Source organism: Meriones unguiculatus, chromosome 2 (genome assembly GCF_030254825.1).
Source record: "Meriones unguiculatus strain TT.TT164.6M chromosome 2, Bangor_MerUng_6.1, whole genome shotgun sequence".
NCBI classification, from domain to species: Eukaryota; Metazoa; Chordata; class Mammalia; order Rodentia; family Muridae; genus Meriones; species Meriones unguiculatus.
Window position 1 is genome coordinate 171,843,709 of NC_083350.1, and position 14,212 is coordinate 171,857,920.

Genomic DNA, 14,212 nt, shown 5'->3' on the forward strand with positions numbered 1-14,212 from the left:
TAAAATGGGCTCCATACTAGGTATTTAATGTGAGGTGGAAGGAGATACCTCGGTGCAAGGGGTTCACAGGGCCACCCTTCTCCCGATCTCTTGACTGCCTCATTGAAGAGCAGAGAGGAGTGCTAGAGAGGGAGAGGGGAGGGGGAGGGAGGGAGGAAAAGAAGGAAGGATGGAAGGAAGGAGGAAGGAAGGAAGGAAGGAAGGAAGGAAGAAAGGAAGGAAAGAAGGGAGAGTGAGAAAGAGAGAGAGAGAGAGAGAGAGAGAGAGAGAGAGAGAGAGAGAGAGAATACGAATATATCATCAAAAAGGAAAGAGTATATCCCGGATATTTTAATAGTAACAAGAACAAAGATGACGCGAACCCCATCAAATGAAACAATACTATTTTCATTCAATTGATCGCAAAGTGTCTTCGGTTAATAACTTGGCACTTATTTAAAACGTTTAACAGAAGTGGAGCCGAAACATTTTGTACTGACAACACGTCATAACAGCATCTTCTTTTGTTTAAAATAACTTAATACACTAGAAAAAATATGGCAAATATAAATAATTTTGTTTTCATGGAGAACAAATAGTTACAAAGCTCAAACGCATACCAAAGTTCAGCAAGAAGAGCTTTTCCTCTTTCATGTAAATTAAAAGGAGGGGAAAAAAATCCTAAGGAGGCTTGCTAGAGAATTGGGACTACAGGTTGCTTAACCCAAGGTTTCCCTCTTTAAATAGCTACATGAATTGAAACAAACAAAAAAAGATTACTTGAATAGATACACCTTTGTGAGATAAAATGCAAATGTTGAAAGTCAACCATTAGTTCACACATTATAGCCAAAATAAACTTTGTTCGTGTTTATCAACATATTATACACAAACCTAGTGTCTGTACCTAGCTGGGTGTCGTTTAGGGTGAATTTGACGGGATAGAGAGGGGGTGTGGGAAATAAAGCATTATCTTCAAACAGGACTTCAAGAAACCAGCAAGAGGGAATTCACGAAAAGGGAGTGAAGCGAACACAGAAAGCGCCTATCGCGGTGCAGGCCTGTATACCTTCATGACTTCGTTTGCTCTTCTTTTTTTCTTTCCCCATATTTTCTAACAGCCTCTATCTTCTTGGAAGACTCAGAGTGTATTTTACTCCCTTACGACTTTTTTCCTTTGCCCCTTGGGATCAAAGGCCGGACAAATTATATATGGATTCACATCAATTTCCAGACGCTTTTCATACTGAGAATGAAAGTGTAGTGTACATGAGAGTAGGGAGGGGAGGGGACACCATCAATGGAATACAAGGAACATGCAAACCAGAATTTACTGTCAGCAGTCCGGACAGTTCTGCCATAATTTCTCAGAGGAATCATTGTCTGTGGTATCACTTTTTTTTTTTTTAACGTCTTTCTTTCCCTCCTCGTTTCCACACTGTCTTCCCTCTTCTTGCTCTTCCATACATGGTGTTTTTAAAACTCAAAGCATCAGATTCAACGTAAAAGGAGGCCCGCCTCTCTTATCAAACGTCTCGTATTAAAGTGAACTTCGCAGAAAAAGGTCGCTTCAAAACCTGTGAACTTCCCAGCTGCGCTTTTTTTTTTTTCATCTTAATTCTTTAAATAAGTATACCTCTTCCTTCTGTTTTGCTTTCTTGGCCATTAAAAAAAAAAACCCCATACATTTTAGTTGGTAAATCCCTCCCCCCTTCTCTCAAGATTCATCCAGGTTATTTTTTTCGTATGTTTATGTACAAAATATTTTTTAGAATTGTTTTTGTTTCGTCGTCCTCTCTCTAATTCCGGACAAATAATAATAAGAAACAAGCTCCCTTTCTCCTTTTTTCTCTCTAGTTTGTTCTCTATTCTTTTTGTTTTTGCTCGTTTGCTGTTAGCAAGGTTTTATTTCTGTGCACGAGTCCACCGCCGCAGCTGTGCCGCTATCGACGTCTTTGTCCAGTCTCTACGCAGACTTCCCCAAACCCGCTCCTACAAAGCCGAATTTTAGTCCCAAGGGCGAGTGGCCGGGAGCCCCTGGGCTGGTGGCCCTCGTGGGATCCCGGGTCCAGCGCAGCGTCCGGCCCCGGGGATCCAGGGTGCAGCAAGGAGAGGCGGCAGGGGGCGGGGAGGCGACAGGCCTAGGCGGGCCGAAGCGGGTGCGGGAGAAGCAGCCGGTCGCGGAGGGCGTGCGGGGTCGCGCCGTTCGGGAGGCTCCACCGACCGGGGCGCTGGCGCCGGCGTCACAGACCCAGGGCGGCCGCGTGCTTTTTCGCTTTCAGTCTGAGATCCGCGATGCTGGAGTTCTTGCTGGTGGTCTTGGCGGCGGCGGCGGCGGCCACCACCGAGGCGGCGGAGGCCGAGTCCGCGGCCAGCGTGGCCAGCGGCAGTCCGAAGGGCGGTGCCGGGAACATCATGTAAGGCGCGTGCGCGGCCAGGTGCGGATGCAGGTGGTGGTGCGCGTGCGCCACGGCGCTGTCCAGCTGCAGCTGCGCCTGAACCTGAAAGGACAAGGGCGTCACGTTGCAATGACTATCCTAGGGTGACAACAGAATAGAAACAGAACATTAAAGGCGTCCAGCTTGGCTATGGGGAGAATTGGGGTGCGCGACAGGGAAGCAACATTCTCTTAATATCTGTTTGGAGAAGGATGTTACAGGCCTTTTGCTAAATCTGGGACACCACATTAATACTCTAATGCCCCATCCCTACCCCCAGGTCATTATGAGCACGTTTCCTTGGATTCCTCCTCCCTGTTTGCGTGAATGTGGTGGCCCCTTCGGGAACTGTGTGGGTGACCTTGATATAGTCCCCATGCACCATCCACCTCAACACAGCAATAGTATCTTGGAAAGCCTGGGGTTAAGGACTGCTACCCTCCTCTCCTGTCTCTGTCACATACCCCTGGACACAGTACTAAAGCAAAATACATAACCTTTTCTTGTCACAGAGGGAAGCTTTGAATCTGCAGGTCTTAACTTTTCCTTCGAGAAAGAATTACCTGAGGATCCTCTTTAAATGTAGACCCTGAGTCAGCGGGTCTAGTTTGAGACTTAGCATGAGTTTCAAACAATAGTCTAGGTGCAGTTGATTCTACTGGCCTGAAGATCTCTGCCTTCTTAGGTAGGGCCAGTTTCCTGGTAAGTTCTGCCTCTCTCTTTCTCTAGCCAGCCTCATTTTCAAATGCTGTCCCATCAGGACCTTGTAGTGAGCCTTGAAGTGAGTGGGGAACTCAGCTCTCTCTAACTCTAATTCTCAATAGGTGAGAGTCACCTGGTCTCCCCAGTCCGGGGTGTAGGCGCCTGAGAGCTCATCTATGACACTACCTCCTTGGTAAGCAGGGATGCCTGCTGAAGATGGGGAAGGTCAGACAGTGGCATGGAACGGATTTTGCCCTCCGGCTTAGAGAGTGGGGAGTTCAGAACTCTGGGATTTCCCAGGATTAAGTCATTGCTGCAGGCTCTCCTTTAAAAAAAAAATGTTATTCTAAACCCCCCCACCCCCCATGGCTCAGAAAGAGATTGCTGAAGTAGGACAGCCAGACCAGGGGCGACCAAATCTTCCCTCTTCATCAGAGATGAAACCTCTTTTTGTAGGGACAGCTTTTGAAAATGAGTCTGAGTCGGGAATAGTTGCATTTATTTTTCTTCTGTCAGAGACATTTAATGTGGACTAAGGGATAACAAAAATACCTAGAGAGAATGTTTAGAGGATTGCTTTAAAAACATCTTTGGACCAGCCTCGGTATTTGATTTGACAAAATCCTAATCAAAGGCTGTTCCTTCCTGTCCCCAGGTGCAATCTTAAATGCATTTTTAAAAGGACAGGTTACTGCCTTCAGGCTCCTTCGGGGGTTCCCATGAAGACAGAAAGGTCTAAGTATTCAAGGCCATGACACTGTATAGGTTTTTAAAGGGGAGTGGGTCCACTATATAGTGTTAAATAGGTTCTTCAACTGAATAGACATTGGGATTCAAAGACAGGGTCTGTTCAGCAGTCCAAACACACATCCAGGCCTTTTGACACTTAGAGACAGCTTGAAGCCAGGTGGTACTTGCCTGCTGAAATGGCATCCGTAAAGCGCCTACATTGACGTAGGGTGCAACTCTACAGGCCTCGAACTGGCTAGCAGCCCCTATCAGGACACCTATAAAGACAAACAAACAAACAAAAAGGTAAATAAAACACAAGATGTGAGGCAAACATTTCTAGTATAAATTTCCAAGGTGCCAATGGTAGAAAGATAGAACTGATTCCATTAGAACTGGACTGTCATTTTTCTAAGTTGCTGCTATAATTAAAATAAGTTGTAGTTTGTTTCTAGGTAGTAGGACTCTCATTAACTGTCCTGAAATCTTTTTCTTAAATCAAGTCCCGTCATCATCCATATGATGTTATTTGTCTAAGTTGGAGCAATACTCCAAACCCACTTCTACTTAATGATAAAAGGAATTAGGAGATATACCTTTATGAAGTTGATTCTCCTGCTTTCTACACTTAGCTCTTCGATTTTGAAACCAAACCTAAAAGTTGAGGGGAAAAAAATAAAATGAGATGATTCAAAACATCTTAAATTATAGTAGCACAATGAAAAAAAAGTGGTGTTTAGGCAAGTCTTGGGAAATAAAAGGCAAATGTTGTTATACAAAACAGCCTCGATTTTCAAAATGAGAAATGTAAATCAAGTACAAAATGGAAAGATTTCCTAGACTCCGTGCAGATAAATTGTTCCTTGATAAATTACTACTAGTTCCGGTTTCATCTTTCCACATTGCAGAGTCCCAGGGGGCCAAAACATTCCCTGGTACCTGACACCAATGTGATAATGGGTTTAAATGTTTACCCAGTTAAGACCCAAGAAGAATGGACTCAGTAATAGCCTGTAATATTAATTAGCTTCATCTTGAAGAAAAACCAAACAGTAAAGCAAATAATGACTCTTATTTTGGTGGGGGACGGAAGAGTGGGGGGAGGTAATTAGTGTCATAAAAGCCTTACTACAAAGAAGTTTAGAATTTCTCAGTAACGCAGCGGCAGAATAATTGTGCCATTATCATGATAATCTAATTTGCTTCTATAGAAAAAGCCACTGCCTGCAGTTAGGACAGTAGGAAAGATTCCAGAAAATAGCTCCTGTAACTTAAATGAAGGTATGAAGGGGGAGAAGTAACAATAAACTTTTTTTTTTAAAGTGTGCCACAGAAAGGAGAGGTATCAAGTAATCCATGGATATTGGATATGATCTTCTTAAATAACTTGCCAACTTTTCAAGTCACTGTGACAGATTTTTTTTAAATTCAAATAAGTCTCCAATAATACAGTTCTAATAACATAGCATATTGATTGGTTCACAAATTAATGTTTTGTTTTGTTTTGTTTTTTTAAACCATGAAAGGAAAATATTGCTTCAGAGAATTTTCTGGTAAATTTTTGAAATCCAGTGCCACAGTCAATGTAAATCTTCAAAACATCCTCCTGATCTGGGGTCTAATAGAAGGGTGGATTTCATGCCAGGATGGCACCCTTTGTGCAACTCACATGGCCTGAGGCTTCCTGACTCTCTTTTTTCCCCTAGAAGAGTTGGGATGGAGATACTATTACTCACGGCTGCAATAATTATCACGGTTTTAAGGGGTTGTGGAGTCTCTAGAGAGCTCTGCACAGGCTGCAAAGCAGAGCGGGCTTAAAAGGGGGGACGCTCTAGGATTGACGTCGTGGTGACCAAGGCGGCCTATTATTATTTTTTCTCTGTCCACGTTACTGCTCTGTTTTTTCCCCCTGATCCTATTACAAGATGCAGGGAAGCCCCATAAGAATTGCGCATAGTTCCTTACAGATGGTGGTCTCTCCGCCCAGAGACCCAGGGAGTATCTGTTACAGCGATACTTTGTAACAGCTGCAGATGTTCTAGCCCAAAGCTGCTCCATGTGTTCAAACAAATAATGACCATCATTTTCTCCCAATTTTATTATTTGAGCGGAAATACAATCTGAAACGTTTAAATTTGTTCCCCATAAAGCTGGAAGGATATGTATGTTTATAACCCCCCCCCCCCCTTTAGATTATCCTCAACCTCAGTTTTTGGTTTTACATTCACCTAAAACAACCAATAATGAAAAAAGCTGCAGTTCGGACTTAGTGTGATAAGGCACTTTCTGAAGGCCAGGCTTTGCAAACATCAATAATAAGATGGAATTTTCATGGGTTCAGGTTCTTGCCTTGGTTAAGTGAAGGAACAAAGGGTGGCCAAACACAGTCTGTGTCCTCTTGTTTCACACTCAGAGACCGATTCGCTAGCAGTGCACTGTAAATTTTTGCACTTTAACAGATGCTAATTTTCTTTACAGTCTGTACATCTATAAACCTAATTGGTATATCCGTTTGGCAAACCGAGACCCTCAACGAAACCCAACCCCACAGAGCAAAATACTCGTTGTAACTTTTAAGGCTTCAGAGATAAAACGTTTTCTGTGGGATTTTTTTTTTTAGGCTTATAAAAGTAGGCCCATTAGGATTAAACCACATTAAAGACAGCGCAAAGCGAGGGGGGTGTGGTTAATAGAAACTCTGGGAGCAAGCCCAGCGCAGCTTTCTTCCTCTGCGAACATATGTTGGCTTAGGGGTGAAAGGGGCTACGGGATCAAAATCCGTTTCAGAAAATATGACCTTTAGCGAAGTTGTCCCCCCCCTTCCTCGCCTCCCGCCAGACACCTGCAGCTGCCTGCAGACGGAGGTGCTGGGCTCGACCCCGGAGCCCAGCCTCCACCTCCTCGCAGTGGGGTACCTGCACTCGGGCCTCGGACAGCCCCAGCCGCTGGCTCAGCTCTTCGCGCATGAACGCGTCCGGGTAGTGGGTCTCATCGAAGAGCCTCTCCAGCTCGTTGAGCTGTTCCAGGGTGAAATTGGTCCGACTTCGCCTCTGCTTGATTTTGGTCTGGCCTTCGTCCTCCATCCCTTTCGCATCCTCTTTGCGATCCTTCAGTTCAGGGGACACTGGAGAGGGCACCACGGAAGGAGCACACGTGCGTCGGAGCACACGCGCGCACACGCACACAGACACAGACACACACGGACAAAAACAGCGAGACAAGCCCATTACCAGGGTTTCCCAGAAGGCTGGAGACTCCTAACCCCCGGGGGGAGGGGATCCCCATGCGGGCCCGGCGAGGGGATGGGGGTCCCTCCGACGCGCACAGCCTTGGCTGGAGCGTGGCCTGGGGACGAGGCGGGCGCGCGGCTCCCCAACTCCGCCAGCTCACCGCCTGTCCCCGTCCCTTCTTCCTCGCGCATCTAATGCCTTCCTGACCCCGTCGCACTCCCTGCTCCACGCACTCACAGAAATCAAAAGCGCCGCGCGGGCCTCCTCGCGGAGCCCGGTCCCGGTTAAAGGGCGCGGCCAGGCCCCGCGGAGGGCTCGCGCTCCAGCCATCCCCAGGGGGCTGCTCGGCTGTCCCGCCAGCCTCCGCTGCCTCTGGCCCTGTGCCTCCCGCAAACTTGCTGCTCTAATTTAGGAACAACTGGGCCCGCTGCAAGGTCGCTGCTGGAAAAGGAGCGGCTGGTGCAGCGCTGCGCGGAAAGCCACGTCCCAGGGCACCCAAGGGCTGGGACCAGACCCCTGCTGCCACGGGCAGCTCGACAGCCCCCGTGTTCCCTGCCAGAACCGGGTCGAATTGGCACAGGCGACCACGCCATGTTGGCGGCCTGGAGGACTGGCCGCCCACGCTGGGCCAGAAGGGTAGAGGCGGTAAATGAGACAGACTCTGGTGGTCGGCAGAACCCACCACTGCATCTATCCTCTCCTTCTCCCTCCTCGGTGGAAACCGAGGCTGGACCCTAAAGGCTTAAACCCACTGAGATCAACAGGTTCAGAACATTCCTCGGTTTCTATTGGCTGTTCCAAACCTTTTCATGCATCCAGCAGCTCGGATGTTTAATAAAATATGCATTTTTTTTTTTTTTTGCACACATCCGTTGCTTCTTTGCTGTCCTTTCCTTCCACGTAAAAGACAGGAGCTCTGGCGGCCTGAGCGAACAGAGCCACGCAAGGGAGGATACAGGCGAATGCCAAAGGGCACCGATAAGGAGAGACAAAATCAGGCCCCTGTCCATATAGGTCCCCCTAACCTTGCATCCTCTGAGCCTGATTTGAAGACGGGCGTCCAGTGTCAGAGCTAAGTTTAGATAATCGAGGCCGTTTGCGATTCCTCCCAACCCAGGATCCGGGTCAACACGGAAAAATGATCGGGTAGGGAAGGAGCCGAGCTACAAAGAAATTAACACTCTCCCGGAGCTTGGGAGTCAGCCGCCCAGGCGCTGGCTCACTCAGGCTCACCAGGGCTACTACCCCCAGTCCCTGAGCTAGGAGCCTTGAAGGGTTACTCTCGGCCGGCCCCTTTATAGTTACCCTGTCACTTTCTAAATTAAGGAGGACACCGTCCGGATCTGGGAGAAGGCGACCCGCCACATCCCAGCCTGGCATTCTGTCTTATTTGTTGCCAGCATTTCTGCTTGCCGGGGTTCATTTTGTGGACGTTTGTCCTTCCTCCAGGAAGGAAGGAAGTAGATAAGGTCACAGCGAGCATTAGGGGTCAATTTAATAGGAAAAATACTCTCCCTAACATCGTCCTAAGATTTAAACAGGAACACGTATTCGTCAAAGCGGAAGGTGGGAAGGCTTTGTCTGTTGTCACGCACAGAGTACATTCGCTTCAAAGTTTAGGGGCTTCAAAGAGAAACAAGTCCAAATTTCAAGTTGATTAATAGGCTTAATATAATGTCTCTTTCGCCCCCAACTTTCCACTTAATGGCCTAAACAGGAACAGACCGTGTTATAAACAAGTTAATTGCTTGCTTAAATTTGTGATTCTACGCATGCCACATATTTTCTTAATTGGAAAAATATGGCAGCACACCAGTTACTGCAGTACCAAGAGCCAAATTAATTTTTAACTTTGAATTGATAGACGGTCCACCGATTAGATAGAGCCAGTTTCTAACACGGTTGGTTCCAAAAGACTCCCTCACCAACACACACACACACACACACACACACACACTCCTACTGTACTGTATGATTCTAGCATTAAAGAAATTGTGTAAATAGTTCACCCCCCCCCCCCCATAGACTCCTCAACGCCTCCACCTAGAGAGAACCAGCTTGGCCTGGACCTTTGGCTGCCTTCTGCCCTCACAGTTCAACGGGAGAGATAAGTTTGGTTCCCCAGACCGGGAGCTTTAGGGGCTCTGCCGACTTACAATGGTTTTAAGGGCAGCTGGAAAGAAGGGGCGACCTAGCGTGGCTCTTCCCTTCCTCGCTCTCCCCCTTCTCTCCTTCGGGCCTAGGAGCGGGGTTCGGGCAGAGTCGGGAGCCCGCGCCGGTCCCGGCTGGCCTCCCCGTGAGCCCCTGCCGCACCCCCTCTCTCCGCGGGCCGCACAAACTTCCCCGTCCCGCGGCGCGGGCCCCATCCTCCCGCTCGCGGAAAACGCATTTCGGTGCAGCAGGAGCCACCGAGCGGGGTGCGCGCAAGCCCACGCCCTCCCCCACGCAGGACCCCACCCTCGGCTGGGCAGCCCGGCCTCCCACCCTCCACCGTCCCGGCAGCTTCCGAGGCGGGGGGCCCGGGGCCCTCGGCGCGGCCGCCCCCTCCCGGGCGGGCCCCGGGCCCCCTGCCGCCCGGAGCGCCGGGCACCGCGGGAAGGGGCCCCGCGGCCGGGGGCAGGCCGTTTACCCTCCGTCAGCCGCGGGCTGCCCGGCTCCCGGCTCCGCTCCGCGGCGCCCATGTCCAGCTCCCGGACGGGAGAGCGCCCTCCTCCAGCTCCTCCGCCTACTCCTCCTCCTCCAGCACCTCCTCCGCCTCCTCCGCCTCCGCCTCCGCCTCCTCCCGCGCCGCCGCCTCCGCCGGCCGCCCGGACTGCCGGGCTGCTGCGGTCGTCGCGGCCCGGCTCCACGCAGCCCGGCTCCTTGGCCCCGCGCAGCGGCCCGCTCTCCAGCACCTCCCGGTACGTGATGGCCTCCTTCCTCTCCTTCACTTTCTGGTCAAAAGACTTGGAGACGAACGCTGTAAGTTCTTCCATCGCGGCCGCTGTCGGGCAGCTTCGCGCTCCAGCTCTCCCCGCCGAGCCCCGCTCTTTTTTTCCTCCTTCTTTTCTTACTGCTCCAGCCCCCCCAATAATAACACATCAATGGGGCAGGGGGTGGGGGAGGAGAGGGAGGAGGAAGAAGAAGAAGAAGAAGAAAAAGAGGAGAAGAAAGAAGAGGAGAAGTAGAAGGAGAAAAAGAAGTAAGAGGAGGAGGAGGAGGAGGAGGAGGAGGAGGAGGAGGAGGAGGAGGAGGAGGTGGAGGAGGAGGAGGAGGAGGAGGAGGGGAGTGGGGGGAGAGGGGGGAGGAGGAAAGGGGCGGGGGCCGCCAGAGGGAAATGGGAACTGATGCTTCCCTGCCGGAGCGCGCGTGTTCGATGTTAAGATCTTTGACAATTCTTCCTGCGGAGAGTTCAGATCTGATAGCGACGCAGCACTTGAAGTCTCACTATTTATACTTCCTAAAGGCGGGCTCCTTGTTCTGAGTAAATTACCTCCCCTCGCAACTCGGAGTGTACCCCTTCGCGGGTAGCAGGAGCGCCGCTACCTGGGGTGGGGAGGAGAGGGAGTGGGGAAGAGAGAGAGGGAGGAAAGGGGAGAGAGAGAGAGAGAGAGAGAGAGAGAGAGAGAGAGAGAGGGAGGGAGGGAGGGAGAGAGGGAGAGGGAGGGAGGGAGGTAGAATATGAATATGAATGTGAATATGAATGTGAATATTGAGGATGGAGCATCCAGGCTGGAGTCCACCCGGCTGGAGAGGGCGAGCCGCAGACCAGAGGGGGCGGGGAGAGGAGGCCGGGGGAGAGGAGGCCGGTCCTCGGCGGTCGGCTTTTCTGATAGCCTCGGCCGCCGGTGCTCCTGGCCATTAATCCAGGATTGACAAGAATCCCTAATTAATTTAATTAAGCGTGGGTTTTGCGTTGGTGTCACGACTTAGTAAAACACTGGGGAGCTGGGTAGACTTCTCGGAGGCGGGGCCAAGAGGAAACTGACAAGTGCAGTGCAGTCGGAGTCCGCGGGCGTCCTCAGAGACCCTGCAGCCTCGCTCTGGGTGGGCACCCCGGCTGCTGGACCCCACGCCGATGACCCCGGTCCCCGGGCCGGCTTTGGACTCTCGGCGGGTAACAGGCCCAGCCACCGCTCCGGCGTTCAGTCCTGCACCGGTTCCGCTCGAGGCCGCGGCAGCTGCGCAGCCCTGCATCCTGGCTCCCCGTGCCCGCTGCGAGTGGGGGCTTCTCCGCGGCCGCCTGGACCCCTCCACCTCCTTCGAGGACCTTTCCACCCGCAGCCAGCCTCGCCGGGCGCGGGCGGCCGTAATTCACCCCGTCGCACACTCCCGGGAGTCAGCACTGACTTGCAACCCGCTGGAAGGGCGGATTTAACTTGTTTCCCGAGAGCAGCCGAACCCTGGCAGATTCTGTTTTAAGGTGTTTTCCCAGAGCCGGGTTAGGCGCAGTTCCATTTCGTTTTTTTCTCTGAGGACTCAGGATTCTTCCCCCTTTTTTCCTAACAACTCCCGGCACCTTGTCCTCAATTATTTAGCGTCCTCGGAAGCGTTCTATTTCGCTTTCCTAATTTTGAAAAACAAAAGATTATCACTTTTTGAGTTCTGCGGAAAAAAAAATTACCAACGTTTTTTTTTTTTGTCGCTTGTCTAATTTTTTATTACCCTGGACCGTGAAAAAAGACTCTCTCTTCACTCTTCTGGGGGTGGGGGGAGACCTCTTTCTCACTCATTTATAACTTAAAAATTGTCTTTTTGACTCATTTCATGAAAGCTGTCTGGGGAAACATGTCTGTGTCCTGTAAGCCAGGGCTTGGTGTGAGATTTGTAGCTATGCAAATACTTGTTTATGCGCACAAAAGAATATTTACATATGAAAAGTTATGTTTACTTGAATATGTAAACAAATATACCACTTTAAGTGCGGGTTTAGGGGCATTTTCAGTATACTGAATATTAATGAGTTTTTATCTGATGTTTAAGAGATAATGCTTTCGTTATCTTGGATCCAATACTCAGTGAAAATGAAAACAATTACACGCCATTAATATGTATATTTTCTACTTATTGGTTAGAACAACAAAACAAACTTAGCAAATAATTTCAAAAGTTCCATCAAAACAACCTGAAACATTTGTAAAATGAGCTCAATCGTCGTAATTTCTCGAGTAAGTGTAATTTAAAACTTTACATAACTTCATGTAATACTGAAAACACCCCTCAGACTGCAGTGCACATTTAAAGGAGATAAAAGTAAAGCTTATTGGAAATGTTGCTTTATTTTTCTCTAACGTTTTCTTTCCTCCTCTTCGGACAAAAGCTTACCTTTACACTATTAACGGTGGTAGTAGCATTTAGGTATTAATGAAAGTATGTGAACTCCTGCTTTTATTTCACAAGACTGAAGCAACCCTATGAATTTAGGAATAGGGTCACATTGGGCATTGGTCTGCGATCTGTAACTGTAATTCTGATGAGAGGGGAGAATAATCACACAGTTTTACTCTTTTGTGAAACTGTTTAAAAAGATTATTTAGCAGGATGGTCAAGTTGGTGTGGTGTTCCAGTATCTCACAAACTGAATCAGGAAACACATATTCCCAAACACCTTCCAAATAACCGCTGCTGAAAGCCTGATAAGGGAACAGGAGACTCTTCAGATACTTCTGCGTCCTTTTAAGCACGACTTAAATCCAGACTCAGATCCCATCTTCTGAGCTGGAGGAAAAGAGGACCACTTTAAAGGTAACCAGAGAAGGCACAGGCACGACTATTGTGTAATTTGAACCAACAGATTTCCCCATTATTTCATCTTCTTGACTAATTTTAACCATGGGGATGGTAGATGAGGCAATGATAAGTCTCCAGTGTCTGGCTCTGGAGTCCTACTTGTGTAAAGGAAATTTAATTTAAAAATTTTATTAGTGTGTAATTGTATAGGTAGGTTTCCATTATGAATTTTCCACATATGAAAAACTATACCCCTTCTATTAGCCTCTTCTGTCCTCCTACCCACTTCCCTCTCCACACCCATAATAGTTTCTCTTTTAGGAAGTTTCAGTTTTAAAAAGTCCAAAGTTTTGAAAACATATTAACAAATACTCAGAAGAACGATGTTGTTTCACTAAGCATCACATATTTTCCTGAGATGAGGCATTTAAAAAATCAGTTTTGAAAAGAAAAATCATTGAGGTTAAAGCTCAGCTGACAGCCTATTTACATATATATGTAATATATTTAATATATATGTTATGTATGTCTATACAATATACATGTAAAAATCAGGACCCTGAGAGTTCCCCAGTTCTTAAATTATTTCAAACAAACATGTAGTGTTGCAGTTACATTTTAAAATGGTCCCTCAAAACTACCTAGTTGAGGTCCAGCTATTTCCCAGGGTTAAATCTATAGTGAAGGTGATTTGCATCTCAAATGTCTGTGGAAACAGGTACCTTGGTATCTAGCTAACAGCTGGGCTGAACCCAGGTTAATATTTTCTGTATCTCCTTAGCTTTGCTTCCTTAGACTAAATCATGGGGGGGGGGGGGGGGCGGAAATCATACAAGCAAAACTATGGTATAAGTTACAGAAAATGCCACATTTCCTTAATTTCGATGTTGAAGTTTTCTGATAAGCTTACACAATTGGTTTCTTTTCTAGAAGAAACTTCTCTCATCGGCAGATTTCTTCCCTCTAGCCAACAGTTACTTTAATGGGAGAAACTAATTTGTGTCCAATCCGTGAATGCCTTCACCCTCATGGAGAAAAAAGAAGAAAAAAGAAAAAAAAAAAAAGAACACCGATTGTAATGTATTTTTGCAAATAAATCATTACAATTTAATCACACACGACTCTATGCAGACACACTCCCATGATTTATTATTGTTGGGCGAATTTCCACCTCGTTCAACAGGAACTAACCAATTTTGCTCCGCGCGGATGTCTTAAACATAACTTCCCACGATGTAGCTGTTTACTGATTATCTGTGACGATAACGGCCATTACTAAGGCAGTACCATCCCATAATACCACCTTTATTGCTTTTTGGGAACAAGAAAATCCAATTACGCAAACACTCAAAACAAACATTAAACAAAAAATTGGCGGCACGACAATCCACTCTCTCGGCATTCCCAATGGCCCAGCAGCCTGCA

At 48.1% G+C, this 14,212-nt stretch overlaps 1 protein-coding gene across 3 annotated transcripts; it reads right to left on the reverse strand.

Moving 5' to 3' along the window:
- Nucleotides 1-315: 315 nt before the first annotated feature.
- Shox2 (SHOX homeobox 2) lies at nt 316-10,270 on the reverse strand. 3 transcript variants are annotated; one of them, XM_021662053.2, is made up of 5 exons: nt 9,708-10,270; nt 6,764-6,972; nt 4,445-4,502; nt 4,038-4,126; nt 316-2,480 (listed from the first exon to the last, which is right to left on the reverse strand). In XM_021662053.2, exons 1-5 carry the CDS (start codon nt 10,051-10,053, stop codon nt 2,223-2,225), a joined length of 960 nt encoding a protein of 319 aa, XP_021517728.1. In that variant the 5' UTR covers nt 10,054-10,270; the 3' UTR covers nt 316-2,222. The 3 variants fall into 3 exon arrangements, with proteins under 3 accessions (XP_021517728.1, XP_021517727.1, XP_060234384.1); XM_021662052.2 differs by having other exon boundaries at nt 316-2,516; XM_060378401.1 differs by lacking the exon at nt 9,708-10,270 and adding an exon at nt 7,316-7,448.
- Between the last annotated feature and the right edge of the window lie 3,942 nt (nt 10,271-14,212).

Bases quoted from the DNA above. Each gene is read 5' to 3' on its own strand.
- Shox2 (XM_021662052.2), bottom strand. From the start codon at position 10,053: ATGGAAGAACTTACAGCGTTCGTCTCCAAGTCTTTTGACCAGAAAGTG. The intron at 4,127-4,444 runs GTATATCTCCTA...TTGTCTTTATAG, and splicing joins GGAGAATCAACTTCATAAAG to GTGTCCTGATAGGGGCTGCT. The intron at 2,517-4,037 runs GCAAGTACCACC...TTGTCACCCTAG, and splicing joins TACGGATGCCATTTCAGCAG to GATAGTCATTGCAACGTGAC.